This window comes from Scyliorhinus canicula, chromosome 8 (genome assembly GCF_902713615.1).
Source record: "Scyliorhinus canicula chromosome 8, sScyCan1.1, whole genome shotgun sequence".
Taxonomy (NCBI): domain Eukaryota; kingdom Metazoa; phylum Chordata; class Chondrichthyes; order Carcharhiniformes; family Scyliorhinidae; genus Scyliorhinus; species Scyliorhinus canicula.
This window is the reverse complement of record NC_052153.1, coordinates 79,380,259-79,403,331: the sequence shown is the minus strand read 5'-3', so window position 1 is coordinate 79,403,331 and position 23,073 is coordinate 79,380,259. Positions and strand designations below refer to the sequence as shown.

Genomic DNA, 23,073 nt, shown 5'->3' with positions numbered 1-23,073 from the left:
AAGAAAAAGGTTAAGTTTGGACAGCTGTATCCAGCCCGTCTCTGGGTCATGTATGAGGAGCAACATTTTTATTTTGAGTCGCCCGAGTAAGCGATGGACTGGTGGCAGACTGAGGACTTTGAACTTTCTGCAACACTCGCGTTAAAAATGTTTCTTGTTTTTCGCCCTTTATTTGTAATGCCTTCTGTATTGATCTGGGGCCAGTTGCAGAGCTGAGTGAGTTAAAGTTTACATCTGCACTGATGGGGGATGGAGGTGTGTTTGTTAGATGCTGGATCTTCTGTTTGATCTTTTCTTTGTTTTATCGTTTTTTTTTCTAGGGCAATTGAGTTGGGAATGGTTTTTCGTTTGAATATGTGTGTATGAGCGGGGGGGGGGGCGAACAATAGGTGGGAGAATGTCTGACGCCATGGACGGGGGTCACCATGCTAGCTGGGCGGGCTAGCTCGCGGAAGCGCAGTGCGAGGTGAGCAGATGTTATGCTTGTCGAAGGGGTCTTTTTACATAGTGCTGTTACTAGGGGGGGGGGGGGGGAAGATGTTCTGCTGACGAGGGAGGGACTGTTGCTGAGGGACAGGAAGGAGGTCGGGGGCAGAGGCTGCCTGGGGCTGGCCGGTGGAGGCGTGGGGCACGGGCTGGGGACTGGCCCAAGAAAGGTGATGGCTGATCGAAAAAGGTGGGGGGGACGAAGAGCCCACCAACTACGCTGATCACCTGGAATGTAAGAGGACTAAATGGGCCGGTTAAGAGGGCACGCGCGTTCGCGCATCTGAGGGGTCTGAAGGCGGACATGGTAATGCTACAGGAGACGCATATTAGAGTAGCTGATCAGATCAGATTAAGGAAGTGATGGGGCGGACAAGTTTTTCACTCGGGGCTGGACTTGAAGACTAGAGGGGCCCGATCCTGATGAATAAGCGAGTGGTGTTTGAGGCGGGTAGAATACTTACAGATGTGGGAGGTTGGTACATTATGGTCAGTGGGAAACTGGAGGGGGTGCAGATGGTACTAGTAAATGTGTATGCGCCAAATTGGGATGATGTGGAGTTTATAAAGAGGATGCTGGGAAGATCCCGGACTTAGATTCGCATAAGTTGGTCATGGGAGGGGACTTCAACAGTTATTCACCCTGGTTTAGACCGGTCGAGCTCAAAGACGGGCAGGGTGCCAGCAATGGCAAAAGAGCTAAAGGGGTTCATGGGGCAGATGGGGGGGGGGGGGGTGGACCCATGGAAAGTGAAGGCGTTTTCCTTCTACTCGCACATGCATAAAGTGTACTCCCGGGTTGATTTTTAAAATTCTGAGCAGGGCTCTACTGACGGGGGTGGTGGTTATGGAGTATTCGACGATTACAATCTCAGACCATGCCCCGCACTGGGTTGACCTACAGGTTAGCAAGGAGAGTAGCCAGCACCTTCACTGGAGGCTGGACGTGGGACTTTTAGCTGACAAAGAGGTGTGCGGGCGGCTGAGGAAATGTATTCAGAACTACCTGGAAGTCAACGATACGGGTGACGTTTCGGCAGCGGTGGTCTGGGAGGCATTGAAGGCAGTGGTTAGCGGAGAGCTGATCTCGATACGGGCCCACATGGAGAAGGTAGACAGAGCAGAGACAGACCGACTGATAAAGGAGATAGTGCAGGTCGAGAGGAGGTATGCGGAGACCCCAGAGGCAGGGCTTTTAAGGGAATGACGGAGGCTGCAGTCGGAGTTTGGCTTGTTAACTACAGGGAGGGCGGTGGAGCAGCTGAGGAAGGCGAGGGGGGCAATCTTTGAGCATGTGGAGAAGGCCAGCAGAATGCTTGCACAGCAGCTTAGAAAGAGGATGGCAGCCAGGGAGATAGGGAAAGTAAAGGATGGGGACGAGAGACTCAGCAGGGATGAATAAGGCATTCAAGGAGTTTTACAGTAGGCTGTATGGGTCGGAACCTCCAGCAGGGCTGGAGGAGATGAGGCCCTTCTTAGGGGGGGCTGAATTTACCGAAGGTGGACGGGGGGCTGGTAGAAGGACTGGGGGCCCCAATCGGGTTGGTAGAGATAGCGGTGGGTCTGAAGGCCATGCAGTCGGGTAAAGCCCCGGGGCCGGATGGGTACCCAGTGGAGTTCTGTAAAATGTTCTCTGAGATATTGGGGTCACTGTTGATGAGGACATTCAATGAGACAAGGGAGCGTGGGGTGCTTCCCCCAACAATGTCACAGGATCTCATTGATCCTTGTGGTGGTATGAGCCATTGGTGCAGAGCACTGGTTTCCCATTGGCTCTAGCTGGTCATGTGCCTCTCAGCTGATTGGCTGGGACTAGTCATGTGACTGCTCACCAATTGGTCGAGAGGCAAGTAGACCCCGCCTCCGAGGTGGGGTATAAGTACCCAGAGTTCCCGGCGGTCGGCCTTTCACTGTAGTCGACCACCGGGCTAACATCTAACTGATTAAAGCCTAAGTTTGGACCTTCATCGTGTCTCGCATCCAATTGATGGTACATCAATCCTGAAGCGGGACAAGGACCTGGAGCTGTGCGGGTTCTATAGACCGATACCCTAATGAATGTGGACGCAAACTGCTGGCCAAAATATTGACCTCCAGGATTGAGGATTGTGTTTCGGACGTTATTGGGGAGGACCAGACGGGGTTTGTTAAGGGAAGGCAGTTGGTGGCCAATGTAAGAAGGTTGTTAAATGTGATCATGATGCCCCCGGAAGGTAGGGAGGTGGAGATAGTGGTCGCAATGGACGCAGAGAAGGCTTTTGATCGGGTAGAATGGGAATATCTGTGGGAGGTACTGGGACGGTTCAGATTTGGGCGGGGCTTTATTGACTGGGTCAGGTTGTTGTATCAGGCTCCTGTTGCGAGCGTACAGACAAATAGGACAACATTGGACTATTTTAGGCAGCATCGGGGGATGAGAGAGGGATGCCTCCTCTCCCCACTGTTGTTCGCATTAGCCATAGAGCCGCTGGCAATTTCATTGAGAGCCTCAAGGGGCTGGTTCGGTGGGGTGGGGCGGGTGGAACACAGAGTCTCGCTTTACGCAGACAACCTGCTCCTGTATGTATCAGACCCATCAGAGGGGATGGAAGAAATTATGAGGATTCTGGGGGAATTCGGACGGTTTTCGGGGTATAAACTAAATATAGGGAAAAGTGAGATGTTTCCAATCCAGGCAGGGGGGCAGGAGAGGCAACTGGGGGAACTGCCATTTAGAGTGGTAGGGGGAAGCTTTCGGTACCTAGGCATCCGGGTGGCGCGGGAATGGGAACGGCTGGACACCTTAATATGGCCCAACTAGTAGACCAAATGAAGGATGATTTTCGGAGATGGGACGCGCTCCCGTTGTCACTAGCTGGGAGGGTGCAGACAGTGAAAATGACGGTCCTCCCGAGATTCCTGTTTGTGTTCCAGTGTCTACCCATCTTTATTCCACGGTCCTTTTTTAAACGGGTCAGTAAAGTAATCACTGGCTTTGTATGAGCGGGCACGGCCCCGCGAGTAAAAAAGGGGATGCTTGAGCGGAGCTGGGGGGGAGGGCGGGCTGGCGCTGCTGAACTTCAGTAATTACTATTGGGCACCAGCTTGGGGACATTGATAACTGCGCCTCTGCCGTTCCCGTCGGTACGGTACTCCACCAGCCCCATGGTGGTGTTGGCCCTGAGAGTCTGGGGGCAATGGAGGAGGCACGTGGGAGCGGAGGGAGCATCGGTGTGGTCTCCAATCTGTAATAACCACCGGTTTGCCCCAGGAAGGATGGATGGAGGGTTTCAGAGATGGCAGAGAGCAGGGATTGAGAGGATGTGGGATATGTTTATAGAGGGAAGCTTTCCTAGCCTGAGGGAGCTGGAGGAGAAATTTGGATTGGCATGGGGAAATAAATTTAGGTACCTGCAGGTGCGGGACGGGACTTCCTAAGCAGACAGGTCTCAGCCCTCCCGCGCCTACCACCAAGGGGGATGCAGGACCGGGTAGTTTCTCTAGTGTGGGTGGGGGAAGGGAGGGTCTCCTACATTTACAAGGAACTCATGGGGTCAGAGGAGACGCATACTGAGGAGCTGAAGCAAAAGTGGGAAGAGGGGTTCGGAGGAGAGATTGAGGATGGTCTCTGGGCGGACGTGTCGAGTAAAGTCAACACGTCCACAACATGTGCCAGGCTCAGCCTGATACAATTCAACGTCGTTCACCAGGCTCACATGACAGTGGCCCGGATGAGCAGGTTCTTTGGGGTAAGAGATAGGTGCACAAGGTGTGCGGGAGGACCAGCGAACCATGTCCATATGTTCTGGACATGCCCAAAGATGCGGGGATTCGGGCAGGGGTTTGCAGATGTCATGTCCACGGTGTTAAAAACAAGGGTGGCACCGAGTCCAGAGGTGGCGATTTTCGGAGTGTCGGAAGATCCGGGAATCCAGGAGGAGAAAGAGGCAGATGTTCCGGCCTTTGCTTCCCTTGTAGCCCGGAAACGGATATGATTAACTTGGAGGGACTCAAAGCCCCCTAGTCGGAGAGCTGGCTATCTGACATGGCTAGCTTTCTCTGCTTGGAGAAAATCAAGATCGCTTTGAGAGGGTCACTGATAGGGTTCGCCTGGAGATGGCAGCCGTTCGTCGACTTCTTTACGGAAAATTAACCGTCAGCAGAAGGGGGGGGGGGTAGTTTAGTTTAGAGTAGGGGTTAGTAAAGGTGGGACCTGTAAGGGAGGATGACGACTTTTGCATTATGTTTATAAATTCGCCTTAAGGACCCCCAGTGTTCACCCCCAACCTCTATGAGGCCCTTTCATATCCACCCTTCACACCGCCTCTCACCTCCTCTTTCATGGGTATGGCCTACCTCAGGGGCAGTATTCCTGCCTGCCTGGCAGTGCCACGGTTTCAGTACCAAGGTGCCAGACTGGCAGTGCCCAGGTGCTCAGGTGGCAGAGAGAGAGCCGGGGCGACCCTGCCTTCTTCCAGACCACCCCAGGGGTCTCCACTGGCCTGGGAAACCTCCTAAGTGAAGCTAGGCCACATTTGTGTGGACCAGTACAAAACAATGTCTTGTCCCAGCCTCGATGGGGGAGGCCATTAGTTCCCGGGCATCAGGAGAATCTGGTGCAGATATATTTCAATGAGCCTAATGGCTCATTTAACCATGTACATCTGAACCTCACCCAGCAAGGGCGAGATCCAGATCACGACATCTCAGGAGGTTTGGATAAATCTCCCGAGACATCCCAAGCGTCGCGAATCCCACATGAGGCCTCTCGCTAGATTCACTGGCCTCGTCGGGTCACGAATTCGGCCGCGACGAGGCTGGTAAATCGCACCATGATATCCTTGGTTTTCAACAGAATTGCACTTTTGCTGGTTTTCGTTCATTATTTTCTTTGCAATTTATAAAAACAAACGTTTTCATGGTACAATTACAACTGAAGATAATGTTTATTCTAAAATCGATGAGTATTGTCCACTAATTCACCAGAAGGCCAACTTTAAGTGAAGCACTTATAAGTCTTCAACAGAGCAAGAACCAATGACAAGAGGACACATGAATAAGAAGCTCTTCCAATATAAACTTCCACATGAACTCAGCTAATTAGCATCTAAATGCAAGCTACAAAGTCATTCTGCAATTGGCAACTCAAAAAAAAATCAACTCGTAATGAATTCTGACCATAGAATTTCGACACTGTACATAGAGAATTTAGTAATCTCAGTGATACACTTGGATAATATTTGGAAATGGTAGTCATCTTTTGTCATAAGTGCCTGCACCCTGAAAATTAATTTACTGATGTCACAGAAAAACATTGGTAACAATCAACTGAGTTCAAAGAATAAAAATTCAAAATCACTCGGACTCAAAGAAAATCATATAACAGTACATAAGAACATAGGAATTAGGAGCAGAAGTAGGCAATTCAGCCCTTCGAGCCTGCTCCGCCATTTACTCAGATCAAGGCTGATCTCTTCCTGGTCTCAATCCACTCCCTGCCTGTTCCCCATATCCCTTTAACCTGTTTTTATCAGAAATATATCTATCTCCCTCTTGAAACCATTTAATGATCCAGAATCCACCGCACTATGGGGTAGGGAGGTCCACAAATTCACCATCCTCTGCATGTAGTTCCTCCTTATCTCAGTTATAAATCTACCGCCTCTCAACGTATATCTGTGACCTCTCGTTCTAGATTGCCCCACAAAGGGGAACATTTGGTCTACGTTTATTTTATCAATCCCTCTTAGTATTTTATATACCTTGATCAGATCCCCTCTCATTCTTCTAAACTCGAGTGAGTATAAGCTCAAACTGTTCAAACTCTCCTCATACGTAAACCTTTTCATCCCCTGAATCAATCTGGTGAACCTCCTCGGAATTGCCTCCAATGCCAAAACATCCTTCCTCAAATAAGGAGACCAATACTCCAGATGTGATCTCACCAACATTATATACAATTGCAACAACACTTCTCTACTTTTATAGTCCAGTCCTTTTGTAAAGAATGCTAACATTCTATTTGCCTTTTTAATCAAATGATGTAACCTGCTAACCGACTTTCTGCGATTCATGAACAAAGACACCCAGATCCCTCTACCCAGACACATTTTGAATCTGCTTTCCATTTAGATATTAATTTGCCTTTCTATTGTTTTTGGCCAAAATGGATAAACTCCATCTGCCAAATTTTGGCCCTGAAAATGTTAAAACTTTTGATGAAACAGGATGCATTTTGCAATCATCTGCAACAATTCATAGAATTACTTGGACGCAAAGGTTTGAAGTTGGTACGTGTATTAGCAATATAGCACTCAAGCAAATGGAATCAGTCATTCACAGAGCAATTCTACACAAGAAATTGTACCATTGGTTTAAGTACAATTGTTCTAAGTTTCAAAAATAAATCCATTCATAGACCATCAAGCGCCAAGAGGAAATGCATAAATTTGGAATCTTTCCCTTTACATTTTTATTTTCAGATTGTAATCACTTTAAAAGGCTATTACTTTACAACATGGGAGAATTAGGGCATGCTGCTGAGTGATAGGGTAGAATTTACATTGTATGAGTGAAGACAATACCTAATCATAAATCAGCAGCAATCCATTTGACTCTACAATTGAGTAAATTGCATGGTGCAGTTCATTTTTATTTTTAAAGTGCATAATGCGTTGAAATTGAACTGGAATATCACAGGCATAGGGCACACAGGCATTCATGTAGTAATGCCAAGCAAATTTTCTCAAGAATGTCAATTAGGTATGATTATAAATAACTTGCAACACAGTACCACAATTATAGTAAAATGTCCTAATCCAACCTGTAATTCAGGAACTGATACCTCCACAAAATTAAGAGACAAGTAGTTTTGGCTACTTTACTGCTGTCAACAGCCAGGAACATTAACAATGGTCTGGGGGAAGATTACCTGTATGCACTAGTGGTGCACAATAGAGTGTGGTCTGGGGAGACCCAAGTGTGAAAATAAATGTTTATATTTTTTAAATAGTTGCAGGTCTTTGGGGAAGGAGCAAGGGAACGAGAATAATTAGATAACTCTTAAAGGGCTGGCTCACATACGATGGATCAAATGGCCCCCTTCCGTGATGCATTCTTCTATGATTCAGAGCACAGGGGGCGGTCATTAGGACCATCAAGCCTGTACCAACTCTGTGAAAGAGCTATCCAATTACTTCCACACCCTTCTCTTTCCCCACAGCCTGCAAATTTTCCCCTTCAAGTATTCTATTATATAGATAATAAAACATGCTTACTTAGGCGCTGCCAGTGTAATTCTTCGCAAAGTCCTTGAGTTTGAAACATTTCCAAAACATCAAATGTAAATTCACTGGGGGCTAAATCAAGCGCACCATAATTATCTAAAGCTCGTTTCTAATTAAGTGACTTACCAGCAATGAATCCGTGATAATAGCTTCAACTTCCAGTAAAGATGCACACGGTTGAGAAATCAAAGTTTCAATAAGATGGAAAAAACCTTGTTCCAGACTAGGGAGGGAACGCAGCCACAAGCTCATCACTGCAGCCTCAGACAAGAAAATCTTTTTCCTATCAAGGCAGGGGAGGAAAGAAAGAAAAACTTGGAAATTAGTATTCTTATTTTAATGAGATTTTGAATCTCACAAGCTAAAAAGATCTACATCACAGCAGATCTGTCTACCTCCAATCCTGTGAAAATGGCATCAGGTATAATTCATATCTATTGTCCTATAATTAACAAAACACACATCTCTGTCACTAAAAGTAACAAGAATCTTGAAGATGATTGCTGGATGCAACTGGAGAGCAATACAGTCTTTACCAACTTTCTTCTGATATAAATAAGAATCATATTTTTAGCACAAATTCTAAACATCACATTGTTCAGCAAAACTTTGCAGAGATTATAAATTTACAACAGTAACCATTAATCTGCAAAATGTTTGATAAGGTTTAAAATGGAAAATATCACGGTTCAAATTTTTGCACTCCCAAATACAGAAAAGTCCCGTCTGCTATGTTTAATTTTCAACATATTAACTTCCAAAATAAATCCAGGTGCATGAAAAGACATGTATGGAGCTTGTGTGATGATCTCCCAACATACCTTTGAGGAAAGATCAACGGAAACCCAGAGATTGCAAATGTAACATTACACCTTCCATCCACTGGTATCCCACTGATATTATGGGGGAAGCTGAACAGGAACTTCACAGAAATTCCACATTGCTCTTGAAGATAGTACAGAATGGATACTGGTTGAGTGGCTATGGAGGATACATGGGAGGCATGGAAAGGTGGGTTGGGATGTAAAGGTGGGTGAGGGTATGGAGGGGCCATAGGAAAGTAAGAGTACATGTAGAAAGCATGGGGAGCATGAGGTGACTTGGAGGGTGGGTGAGGTGTGGTGAGAGGGGCAAGAATGAGGAGGCATAAAGTTTTTGAAGAGCTGGGTCATCAATGTCCCAGAGAACCAATTTGGGCTTTCTAACCAGCCCACCTCGGCATTCACGCTCCTCTGACACTGCCTCGGGAGTCAAGAAACCCAAACCCTGCCAGTTCACAACACCAGGAAATGAAGGTATGATGAGTATGGGCAGATGGACTTGGACAAAATCAGGAACTGATCCAATTCGCATTTCCTAGATCCGAGACAAAAATCCAGATCCTCGCTCCTGGTTCAGTAATGGAAAAGAACTACTTCAAAGCTTTTGGGCGAGAGAATTGATAAAGGCTGATACCCTCCTTCAACCCACCCAAATACCCCAGAAAAATACACAAATCCCATTAGCACTACCTCCGTTGCCCCCACTGCCAGAAGTCCTGCGACCTTCCAACAATAATTAAAGCCACCAGGAAGAATTTTCCCAAAATCTGGCAGTGTCAGATTCAGACTGAAAACAGGCGTGTATATTTCCAATGCACCGCGTATGACAGATGAACTTAAAGCCTTGGGGCGCCATTCTCCGCTGCCCACGACGGGTCGGAGAATAGCGGGAGGGCCTTCCCGACAATTTTCACGGCCTCCCGCTATTCTCTGCCCCCTCGGGCCGCCCCCTGACACGAATCGCTGCTTGCCGTTTTTTACGGCCGTGCCAAGGGTGGCATGGGCCTGCGATCGGTGGGCACCGATCGCGGGCAGCGGGTCCGATACCCGCGCACTATTTGTTCTTCCGCCGCCCCGCAGGATCAGTCCGCGGGGCGGCGAGGGGCATGACAGCCCGCACATGCGCGGGTTTGACGCGTCTGCGTGGTGACGTCATCCGCGCATGCGCGGGTTGGAGCCGTCCAATCCGCGCATGCGCGGCTGACATCATCGTGCGCGATAGCCGGCGTGACTCTTGGCGGGCAGAGTTAGCGACATTCGCTAACTCCGCGTCGCCGTGATTCCCCCGGCCCCGATACTAGCCCCGCCCGGGGAGGAGAATCGGGTCCCGGGACGGAGCTCCGAGGCTGGCGTGAAACACGGCCAGTTTCACGCCAGCCTTCACGGCACGCCGGATTTGCGGAGAATCGCGCCCTTGATTCACATGCAGAACTTGGATGCGGTTGCTGTAATGGGCACTTGGTTAAAAAAGGGATAGGATTGGCAGCTAAGTATTCCAGGACATAGGTGTTTTAGACGAGACAGGGAGGAACACAAAAGAGGTGGGGGAGTTGCAATACCAGTTAGAGAACATTTTACAGCTGTACAGAGGGAGGAGACGATGGAAGAATCAAAGTAACGAGGCATTGTGGGTAGAACTCAGAAACAGGAAGGGGGCAGTCGCTATGATGGGGGTGTACTACAGGCCTCCCAACAGCCACAGCACAGCCCACGGGAAGTTGAAGATCAGATATGTTGGCAGATAGGGGCAGCAGGGTAGCATGGTGGTTAGCATAAATGCTTCACAGCTCCAGGGTCCCAGGTTCGATTCCCGGCTGGGTCACTGTCTGTGTGGAGTCTGCACGTCCTCCCCCTGTGTGCGTGGGTTTCCTCCGGGTGCTCCGGTTTCCTCCCACAGTCCAAAGATGTGCGGGTTAGGTGGATTGGCCATGCTAAATTGCCCGTAGTGTCCTAATAAAAGTAAGGTTAAGGGGGGGGGGTTGTTGGGTTACGGGTATAGGGTGGATATGTGGGTTTGAGTAGGGTGATCATGGCTCGGCACAACATTGAGGGCCGAAGGGCCTGTTCTGTGCTGTACTGTTCTATGTTCTATGTTCTATTCTTGATATATGTGGAAATAATAGGGTTGTTGTAGTGTAGTGGGAGACTTAAATTTTTCTCATATTGACTGGAAATCCCTTAGGGCTAGGGGTCTGGATGGTGAGGAATCTGTTAAGTGTGTCCAAGAAGGTTTTTGGAACAATACATGGATAGTCCGACAAGAGAGGGGGCTACATTGGACCTAGTACTAGTTCTGCCCCCGCCATGGTGAATGCACAGGCCCGCCCGACGATCCGTGGGCCCCGATCGCGGGCCAGGCCACCGTGGAGGCACCCCCCGGGGCCAGATCGTCCCCCCCCCGGACCCCGGCGCCCGACCGGCGCAGCGCAATTCCCGCCCCCGCCGATTCCCGGGTGGCAGAGAATTCGGGCCACGGCGGGGCGGGATTGACGCCGGCCCCGGGCGATTCTCCGACCCCCATTCCGCCCAGGATTTATGCACATTTGGAAGTGAATTGTCTTATTAGCGACAGACAGCATGGTTTTGTACGAGAGAGGTCATGTTTCACTAATTTAATTGAATTTTTTGTGGTGGTGACAAAAATGATTGACGAGGGAAGGGCTGTGGATGTTGGCTACATGGATTTTATTAAAGCATTTTGATAAGTCCCCTCATGGCAGGCTGGTGCAAAAGATTAAATGGGTCATTGGTGAATTGCTGGATGGATTCAGAATTGGCTTGGCCATAGAAGACAGAGGGTAGAAGTGGAAGGGTGTTTTTCCAAATGGAGGTCTGTAACTAGTCGTGTTCCTCAGTGATTAGTAATGGGACCTCTGCTCTTTGTAATATATATATATATATATACACAAATGACTTGGAAGAAAACGTAGGGGGTCTTATTGGCAAGTTTGCGGATGATACTAAGATTGTAGGAGTTGCTGATAGTGATGAAGATTGTCAGAGAATACAAAAGGATATAGATAGGCTGCAAAATTGGGCAGAGAAATGGCAGATGGAATTTAACCCGGACAAATGAGAGGTGATGCATTTTGGAAGATCCAATTCAAGTGGGAGCTATAAAATAAATGGCAGAACCATCAGGAGTATAGACACACAGAGAGATCTGGGTGTGCAGGTCTACAGATCCTTAAAAGTGGCAGCACAGGTATAGATGGCGGTAAAGAAAGCACATGGCATGCTTGCCTTCATAGGACGGGGAATCGAGTATAAAAGCTCAAAAATTATGTTAACGGTTATATAGAATGTTGGTTAGAACAGATTTGGAATACTGTGTCCAATTCTGGTCACTGCACTACCAGAAGAACGTGGAAGCTTTGGAGAGAATACAGAAAAGATTTACCAGGATGTTGCCTGGTGTGGAGGGTATTAGCTATGAGGAGAGATTGAATAAACTGGGCTTGTTCTTCCTAGAGAGACGGAGGTTGTGGGGCGACCTGATAGAAGCTTATAAAATTATTAGAGGTATAGATAGGGTGAAGAGTTGGAGGCTTTTTCCCAGGGCGGAATTTAAAATTACAAGGGGGCACAAATTCCAGGTGAGAGGGGACAGGTTCAGTGGAGATGTGCGGGAAACATTTTTACACAGAGGGTGGTGGTGGCCTGGAATGCACTGCCAAGTGAGGTGGGTGAGGCAGATACGTTAGTGACCTTTAAGACTTATCAGGATAGGCACATGAACAGACGGGGTATAGCAGGATATAGGTGGTTGGACTAGATGGGACTCGTGCTCTGCGCACGCTTGGAGGGCATTGGGGTCTGTTCCTGTGCTGTATTGTTCTTTGTACACAGCCGAGTTACACTCCAGATTTTCTGGCACTCAGTGCACAGACAATCTAGGGCATGATTGCACCATCACACTGGTGGAGCAAGGTGTGATAGACCTGGCAAGGTCAGCATGTACCTGATCGGTTCATCAGAGAGGGGTGGGGAAGATCACAAACCAAAATCTCGCCAGTGCAAATCCCGTTTTGGGTTGCAAAATTTTGCGGCCATTACGGGATTTCTGCCTGCTGCTAGCATGGCCACTAGATCTCAGCCACTTGTATTCAGAATCATTTAGTTTGAGCATGAAAATACTTGCTAACATTTCCAAAACACAAAATACACTTAATTACCCAACATTAAAAAACATGAGACAGAACATTTTCTAAAGCAGAAGATGCTATCTTCATTTGCCACTTGCATATCTACCAGAGAGACTTCCTTTCATATAACACGTTATTCGTACTTGCACCATGTTACCCTGAAGTGTGGTCACTTTTGTTATGCAAGAAACAATAACCAGCTGCATTGATATTGGCTCACATTTTGCAATTAGCAGCAAATGAATTAAGTTTACACTTGCCCACAAACTTTTGTGTTCTTTTATTCAGCGACGGACAGTTATTACAGAGCATGATATCCTACAGGCAATCTTTGACTCGTGTGAAGATGGCAAATAACAATGTCTCCTCAACTGATGGCTCGGAAGCATTCTGAGAAATAGTGTATGAACCAAGAAATGCACGTTGACATATTTAATTCAATGTCAAATCACGCACATAAAGCAAAGTAAAAAGAGGGAAGAAAGATCAAATTGAGAGAAAGATTAAAAAAAACAAAATAAATAGGAGTAGGCCATTCAGTGCATCAAGCCTTTTCCGCTATTCCACAAGATCATGGTGTCATGGGAGTGTCCCTTTAAGAAAGGTTTTTGTCTTATCACATGGCTTCAGTGATGTCATTGTGTGGCTGTGGCTCTGTGAGCTATTTTTGGTTTTGCTTTCACATTTGGCTGCTCTGAGCTCAGACAGAAAACAGAAGCGTTTTGACCTATCTCTTTCGTTTTTCATTTTAAATATCTGTTCCAATAAAGAACCCATTGATTATAGCTACCTGCTGTTTTGGTAACTTAAAAGATATAGTTTGCTTTCCGGAAGGGTTTAAACCTGCTGGTGAGACGGGGTCAGAATCTCAGGGAAAGGCCAGTCTTATTCAAGTGAGAATGCAGAGTGCTGGGCCACGCCCTTGAAAAGGGGTGTTGGTTTATGGGATTTTGTTTTTGAATTGGAACAGTTAAGGGGGAATTCATTAAGTGTTATACACAGATTACTCTAGTTGTGGGGAATCTTTATGTTTGTATTTGATAACAAATCTTGCTCTTTGTTTATATAAATGTTGACTAAGTTCTTAGAATAAAGCTTATTTTGACTAAAGTATCTAGGAAGACTGTTGAATCACACCTGAAGTGAAGGCTCTTGTGCTCATCCTAGCAAAATTCAACAAAAAATTGTAGGCTAGGTGAACTCCATAATACACTTTGGATTTTTCAAACCCTGGCCAATAACAATGGCTAATGTGATTGTGGCCTTAACCTCACTTTCCTGTCTGACCCCATAAAGACAGAAAGAAAAGGTTTTTAAAAAGTATCTTAGTTTTTTTAATTCTCCAACAATTAAAATTGTAGCATTCTTTCAAAGTAAATTTTCAGTGTCAGAGAGATTGTTTGGCAGTCATTAAAACTCATCAAGAAATTAAAAATTCATGAGACACTTAGAGCAAAGGAGAGGAGCTTGAAAATTCGGACAGCAACTTCCTGATGTCCATGTTTAACCGTGCGTGCTGCCCGATTTACTCCTTAAGAATGGTTAGTGCTCCTTGTATTCTTACCTCAAAATCAGGCCAATGTGCTTTTAAAATAAGACCATCCTAAGGTGCGTCACCAAATAGAAACAAAATAGTCAGGAAGGGGAAGTTTAAGAAGGCTTATTGAAAACTGGATGGATGTGAAGGGGTGGGAGATGCATGGATCTGATGATGAGGGTAGCCCCTTTATATTTAATGTACAGGAGAACAGGGAACCCACATCTGGAATGATGAACAAAGACTTTGTGAAAAAGAATACAGGCAATGAGTTTTGGACTAATTGAGTTCATGAAGGTTAGATGATAGACAGCCAGGAGGCACAATACTCAAACTATCAAGTCTGTAGGTGGCACAATCACGTGCAGGGGTTCCAGCAGTGGAATGATTGAAATTGGAATGAATGAGTGGTTTTGCAGAGATAATAAGCTTTGATGTATAGGATGTGCCATTTAAAGGTCAGTTCAGTGGAACAAAGTTGTACGTACTGATTTAATCAGAGTAATGGGGTGACATAGATTTGAGTTTTCAGTGAGATGCTGTTAAGATCCAAATGATGTTAATACTGGACAGTCAGACCCTAGAATGGAACCCTGGCTCACTCGACCAAACTTTTATTTTTTGTTTATAGACATGGATGAACAGGATTGCCAATTAACTTTTACGATAATAATAAAACATTTATTAAACATGAAAAGATTGAATATAATACAATACTCCTTCACCCCACCTATATCTTCTCAGATGTACACAGATTTAGACGGGTAATACAAGTTACAAAATACATCTTTTACGATAATGTTCTCGGTAAGTACACAGGCTCTGTAAACCAACAGGCCAACTGTGGTCAGACACACCCCATTCTGAAACCAAGTGGCAGACCACCCAATACATCGTCTGTGGATTTTTCATCAAATCCCCCCTGATGCTGATCACACTGTGTGTCAATTGGTCTCAGTGGAACCCCAATTTCCAATGTGTGTTTCCAAACTCCACTCTTGAAAACCACAGCTGAGAATCTTCTCCCAAACATAGATTTCTCTGAGATGTCTTCATCAAGGATCCACTTGCAGATTTCTATCTCTCCTTTCAGTATTCAGGGCTTTAGATTGCCATGTGAATTCAAGCTTCCACATAATCTCTCAGGTACCCAGCCTTGCTTCATAGGCTGTATTAAGGTTTCACAAACCTTAGGATTACTTTAGATATCTGGCGTCTTGCTTGCCAACTTTACCGGGTCTACACATTTACGCTCTCTCTTTAACTGAGACTCTGTCTCAGCCCCTCTCTTTAACTTCAGTAAACTGTACCTTGTTTAGAATTCAGTTCCTGTTGCCCCTTTGAGTTTAGTCTTCCTGGGACTTCTCTTCATTCCCTGGTTTTTAGAACTATCTGTTCTTTAGCTTCTGGGACTTGTTTGCTATCCCTTATTCTACTGTCCCGCTTCTTTGCTGGCAGTTTACATGAGAGCTGCTTTCTTCTCAGGTACCTGGTTCCAATTGTGGGCCCCTGGGTACTTAGCAACAGCCGAGTCGTTCTTTAAACTCCATTAATTACAATGCAGGCACCTTTGTTTTACATGAGCTAACTGAAGCTTTAACCCTTTCTCACACGGAAATAGAAAATTAAACTCCCTTAAAGCTATACCTTAATTCTAATGTTCAAACATAGATTACTTAAAACTATTGCTGTTTCCTGACAGTGCTTCATATTCCTGAGTACAGAAATATCATATTGTACTAGCCATCAGGACTGACTGACAGGAGTGGAACAGAGGAAAATGACCCACCAGCCCTCGAGCATAGGACTACTCTGCTCATTAGGTACAAATGTCAACTACCGATATACTGACTGAAATCATCACTTGGAACTACAGCATTTCTTTAAGAACCTATCCACAAATATAAGGTAGATGCTCCACTTCTTTGCTTTCTCAGCTTTTTGTAATATTTGAAATGCACACAAATTCCAAACCTTAAAAACACAACATTTCACAACACGGTTCATAATTGATTTGTCCATGTGGCATCTCAGAAATGCCAAAATGTTTTTCAATACGATCTTACGAGAACAGGTACCATTTAAAAATCATGACATTTCCATTTTCTAAAGCAACCATTCTTTTGTTTCACCAAATGAGTTGCCAATCTGCACTGAATTAGAAGAAGCTTTGTTGTGGATACCACTCTCCGCGGTAAATTGGGTTGAAATTCTCAAACTAATACAGGTAGTACTTTAGGACCATGAATTACAAGGGAGTAGATTTTCATCCCATCAGCTTGTGGTGATCATATCACATGTTCTCTTAATGACATTTTAAGTACAATGCATCATCTTCAATGTAGGTACGCTACAATTCCGAATACTTGTTAATAAAATATAACTTAAAACCATTGAACATTCAGCCCTATTAACCAATTACTCTGTTTACCTAGTTTATATATAGCACCATTTTTAAAGTTCAATACCGCACATTTATACTGTGCATGTTATTTTCATAATTTATGGTAATGTAGAAATAATGTAAATAAATATTCTGTTTTGGTCAGTATAATTAAAAACAATACATTTTGTAACAGTAAATTTAAATTACATTGTTGTGAAAAAGTAGCAAATATTCCTGAGAAGTGAGCAAACTATGAGAAAACAAATCATTGTTAAACAGGAAAACTCAAACATGGCAGAAGACAGCATTGGAAGACTTGAGATTACTTGTAGAGGTTACGGTACAATGTTATTTTTCTTTTTTATTTCAATAATTTGTTTGTCATACAATGACATTTCAATAATTTGTTTGTCCTACAATGCTGTCTTTGGAAGCTGGTGGTGAAAATAAGAAAAATTGTCATATTTTGTGGTAATGTTATTAAAATCTGGGTTAAAACGCATACAGATAGTATGCCTGCCAGAGCAGTAATCAAGGTGTTGTAAAAGTGAGATAATCATTGATTTACAGGTGAAGTGTTCTACTAATAGATCTCTAAGACAATTTACTTGTTTACAGATAGCTAGCTAATGGAATATTGATTAGGTTTGAAGGACCCCTGAGGTGCAGATAATTTATGAAAAGTATTGGGTTTGGTCCTGGCTGAATAAGTCAAGGTACATCTTGTAAGAGGAGACAAAAGAATGCCTTACACTTTGGGTACAAATGGCATAGTTAATGGGAGAAGCCAGATCTGTCTGAAAAGGCAGTTGGTCCTAGAACTCGCATCTGAACAGAGGTGTTTCAGTTTGGTCCTGAAATGTTCTCACTCCAAAAACGTTACACAGAGAAAAGCAAGTAGAAACCTGGTTGTTAACTTTACTCATGAGTGGTATTTGAAATATATTAGCTTTCTCAATTGGAATAAAGTGGCAGGTTTATGAAGTAAACTAAGGTTGTCTCTTTTACTTGCATGTTGTGACTATTAATTGTAAAGCTATTTCTTCACTAATGTGGTTAATTCTGTGTTTAAATTAAAGTTTATTTCAACATAAAAGATACCCATTGGTCAGTGTTCTCACTCCTGTGGTGCAATAATATTTTCTCAGTTTTACAAATTGCAAATAGTTGGGATCCTAACAGCCTATACAAAAGGATTGCTCTATCAAACAGTACTTTAAACAGGGCTTTCTTTACAGGATATGCCTGTGGGCGAGGAAACTATAAATTATGCACTCTATATCATCGAACCAGACTTACAGTAAAGAGGCAAAGTTTACAAAAAAGGAACCGTATAATTTAATACCAACTTTCATGAGTTACTGTAAATTTTACCTCACCAACAAAATGTTGATGCAATATATTTTCCTCTGCACAGCCATTTGTATGCACATCACTACCTGACCTAAGAAAATAATTACTTAAAGGTAGAAAAATTTATCAGAGGTAAACAAAAGCTTCAGGTAATTTCTCTTTCCCTCCTCTTTCAGCCAATTTCCACATCTCTTGTGGGTATTCAATATGAGCACAGTTGCTTAAGTGTCATCCACCACCCCATAATTTTTTCATAATTAATCATGTTGGGTCTTGAATATCAATGTTACACCACCGCATTACAATGGAACCTAATCCATTTCCTGTATGTGCACAAGTCTAGCAGAACTTTAGGATCACAACGAAGTGCAGGAATCCTAGCTAATTTTCACTTAAACTGAAACCAACAATAGTGCCCACATACACGGGATAATGATGGTAACAGTGTCTGGAAACTGAATATTTGTAGGGTGGCGGCAAGACTTTCAGCCTGAATTCACACAGGTGGCACCAGCAGGGCCAGGGTGTCACCCTGCCCAGAGGACATGCACCTGGGGGCCTCCAATCCTCTGGGAGGCCCACAAGTGCCGTTCCCTCTGGTCACCGTTTGTGGAACCAGCACTGAATGCACGCCTGAGTTCTCCAAGGCGAGGGGGTGAGATCCTATGCCTTGGATAGATCTTGAGAATGCATATTAGAGTGAGACTAGCTGACCCAGTCTAATATGCAGATTTGCCAGAAAGTGATCCCGCCCAATATCACTTTAGATCTCGCATGGTGTGGCAACCCGACTAGATTCCAGAAGTGGGATCTCCCGGCATCTATCGGTTACGTTGGGTTTTGGGATAATCTCACATTTAACATCAGTAGGGTTCTTAACAACCATCATAACAGTGCATACATATGATAATAAAACCAAGCAGACCCTTTTTTTAATGTACAATGCAGTTGATCAGTCCTCTTCATTTTACAATTGGAAAGTTCGGTGTTACTCTTTACCTTCCTCCATATGCTGCCAGATCGAGTGAGTACTTCCAGCATTTTCTGTTTTTAGTTCTGATTTCCAGCATTCGTAGTATTTTGCTTTACATGATGTTTGACTGTGATCTACAATATGGTACAGCAACAACCACGAAGGGATAAACAGCAAAGAAATGAGTAATACATTGTGGAGAGTACAAACGGCACCTTGTGGTGAATGAGATTCACACGGTATTATAGTTACCAATGTCACTCTGTTCCAAGTATATATATATATATATATGTATCAATATTGTAAGTGCAGTTGCACTACCTGACCACCAGGGGGAGTAGCTCTGGGAGTAACCGAGAGTTTGTACTGGGCTCCCCCCTTGGCTCCGCCCAGAACTCCTCCCCCTGGAGCTGCTGTATAAAGATCCGTGCCACAGAGTCAGCCAGCCAGTTCACCGAAAGTTCAACGGCTAACAGGCTGGCTCTGTTGTAAGTATATTAAAACCGCTATTCTAATCCTACAAGCACGTGTCCGTAGAATTGATGGTTCCATCAATTTAATATACTTACGAAACAGTCGAAGTAAATCATAGAAGCAGCCCTCAAGCCCGGACGCCTAGAACTCGACACGCAGGATGCAGAGGCTAAGGAAATTTTTTTCCCACTGGCTGAGATGTTTTATGGCCTATCTGGCAGAAGCCAGCACCGCTGGAACAACGGAGGAACAAAAACTCAGCCTACTGCACGCGAGGGTAAGCCACAGAATCTCCACACAGCTAAATCCGGCCGGTTCTTACACCGCAGCGCTGGCAATATTGGACAAAATGTACGTTAGGCCCAATAACGAGGTTTATGCACGCCACGTGTTTACGACTCGCCGTCAGCGGCCTACATGTAACGCTAGCCGAATTTGTATGGGAACTGTACAATCTTTCTAATGACTGTAATTATCAAGCCGTTACCGCAGCTGAACATAGGGAGCTTGCTGTGTGGAACGTTTTCGTAGCGGGCCTTAGATCTAACTATGTGCGCCAAAGACTGCGAGAAAAGGCGGCCCAGGGCTTAGATACTACTGTGGAGGCTGCTACCACTATGGAAGTCTCCTTCCACAGCCTCACCTCGTTTCCTGCGGACCCCGCGACCTCATCGTGGACCCCCGACCAACAATCCCCCCAGGCCTGTGCCACACGGCCCCCCAGCTACCGCGCTGCCAAAGCTAGTTACTCTGCTGCCCCAGCCAGCTACTCAGCTGCTCCAGCCAGCTACTCAGCTGCCCCAGCCTGCCATTTCTGTGGCCAAAGCCAGCACCCGCAGCAGCACTGCCCAGCCCGATCCGCGACCTGCAGCAGCTGCGGGAAGAAAGGCCACTATGCCAGAGTGTGCCTCGCGAAAAGGGCCCCAGTTTCTAACTCCCCAGTAGAGGGAACAAATCGCTCCCAACACCAGCAGGCTCGCGGGGCCCGAAACGCTGCGGCCTGCGACCCGTCTCCGCCCCCTCCCGCCACGTGGGATCCATGGGGGCCGCCATCTTGGCAAACCCCCACCATGCGGCCGGCCACGTGCGACTCATGGGGGCCGCCATCTTGGACGCCACCTTCCTTGCCGCTCACCACGTGCGATCCACGGGCCCCATCTGCATCTGCATGCTCAGAAAGCTCATCTGGAGACTACGACTTCCCCGGGCACTCATCACGCAGCCCGCAACTCAGCTCGCCAGAACATACCGACATCTACTCGACCGGACACCCACTCGGAAGACGACTTTCCCGGGCACTCACCACGCGGCCCGCTACTCAACGCGGTCACCCTAGATCAATCCCGCGCCAAGCACCTACGAAGTTCGATGGCGGAGGTCCAGATCAACGGGTACAGCACGCCATGCCTCTTTGACTCCGGGAGCACCGAGAGCTTCATACACCCAGAGCTGGTAAGACGCTGTTCGCTTCCTATTTTTCCTGTGAGCCAAACTACCGCCCTCGCTTCGGGCTCCCACTCAGTCCAAATCCAAGGACGCACCGTCGCTGTGCTCACAATTCGAGGCACTAATTATTCAAAATTTAAACTTTATGTCCTGCCTGACCTCTGCGCGCCACTCTTATTAGGCCTGGATTTCCAGTGCAACCTCAAGAGCCTCCCCCTCAGCTTCGGCGGGACCCTGCCCTCACTCACTATCTGCAGCCTAGCCACGCTGCGCATCTCCCCCCTCCTCTCTTTGCCAATCTCACTCCAGATTGCAAACCAGTAGCTACTCGCAGCAGGCGATACAGCCTACAGGATAGGGTCTTTATCCGATCGGAGGTCCGATGGCTGCTCAGTGAGGGGATCATAGAGGCCAGTAATAGTCCCTGGAGAGCTCAGGTGGTGGTCGTCAAGACCGGGGAAAAATTTTCATGGTCGTTGACTATAGCCAGACCATAAATCGCTTTACGCTCCTAGACGCGTATCCCGTCCCCATAATTGCAGACATGGTTAACCAGATCACTCAATATCGGCTATTTTCCACGGTGGATCTGAAGTCTGCATACCACCAGCTCTCAATCCGCCCGGAGGACCGCCACTACACGGCTTTCGAGGCCGATGGCCGTCTCTTCCATTTCCTCCGGGTTCCCTTCGGCGTTACTAACGGAGTTAATGTTCCTCAGCCTGAATTGTTAACTCGGTTTCTCTCTCCACAGATGACAGCAAACCTGCTGAGTATTTCCTGTGCCCATAGTATTATACTTTTGTAACTTATTTTAGTGCTGATGTTTAGATCATTATTGGCTAGGACACCTGGGAGAACTCCCCTGTTCCTTTTAAAATAGCAACATAGGGGACGGGATTCTCCAATTGCACATGGCAAAATCGCAAAACACAATTGGGCAAGGAATAGCATCCAACGCCAAAATCGTGGTAGGTGCCGCGCGACATTTATAAGTAAGTAGGCATATAATTAATGGGCCTGACAACCTATTCTCCAAAGCCGCCGAGATTCACTGCCTCCAGTGGGTCGAGTTGCCGACGGCATGGTTCAGTTGTCGTTTCAAAAATCGTGAACCTGGTGTCATGGCTGTTGAGCGAGGGAGAGTTTGGTTTGGTAGGACCCCCCCCCCCCCCCTCACAGGACTGCAGTGGTGCCCAGGCACCAACCATCATTAAGGTGGCCATCGTGCTGTGCACCCACACCTCAGCCCCTGGTTCTACACAGTGGCACCGGCCATACAGGTGCGCCCACCCCCTGCAACCCACATCGCAGCGAGCCCCCTTACCCCCAAACACCCCACAATCGGTCGCCACCGATCAGGGGACCACCCAGGGCCACACCTACGGTAGCCCCCAGTGAGGGCAGTACCAGCCAACGGTACCCCTGGCAGCAGGGACGGGCGCCAGGACCAGGGGCAACGACGGTGCCAGTCACCGACGCGGCCGGGGTGAGAGGGTAGGGGAAGGACACGTGGGGGTGGAGCCCATACTGCCAACCGGGGCCACCATGTAGCCCACGGAACCTGGTTAAGCACAGGAGTATGCACCATGCAAACATGTTGGCCTTTCACCCCCTGCAGATAATGGCGTTTGGCGTTCAACCAGCAATGGTGGCCGCCCTGGTGATGCTCACAGCTCTGCGGGATGCCCTGCGGCTGCGTGAGCGGGAGCTGCTCTGAGAGGAGGGGGAAGCTGCAGCAGAGGAGCGGCCAGCAGAGGATTGGGCTGCAGAGGGGCAGGTGGCGGCCACACAGGACGGACGGCTGGCCGCCCAACATGCCGAGGAGGAGGAGGTGCCAAGGAGGCACAACATGAGGCCTCGTGGGTATGAACAGCACCTGTCATTCGAAGATCTGTCAGACCCAGCATGCCGTCAGAGACTCCAAATGAGCAGAGACAGTGCGACACATTTGCCAGCTGATGGCACACCTGGCACTGCAGGGGTGTGGGGGAGGACACCCTCTCCTGGTGACTGTCAAGGTGACGGTTGCCCTGACCTTCTATACGATGGGATCCTTCCAGTTGCCGACTGGGGACCTGTCCGGAATTTCTCAGACCTCAGCACACAGGTGCATCCACGCCGTCACAGAAGCTCAATATGCCCAGGCGGATCAATACGTATATTTCAATGTGGATCAAGCCCACC

At 46.7% G+C, this 23,073-nt stretch overlaps 1 protein-coding gene across 3 annotated transcripts in view; it reads right to left on the bottom strand.

Moving 5' to 3' along the window:
• fancc (FA complementation group C) overlaps positions 1-23,073 on the bottom strand; it is a 202,852-nt gene that overhangs the window by 61,125 nt on the left and 118,654 nt on the right. For all 3 annotated transcript variants that reach the window (XM_038804799.1, XM_038804801.1, XM_038804800.1), the window contains one exon: positions 7,878-8,034. In XM_038804799.1, coding sequence (XP_038660727.1) covers positions 7,878-8,034 — 157 coding nt within the window. The remainder of the gene's footprint in view (positions 1-7,877; positions 8,035-23,073) is intronic.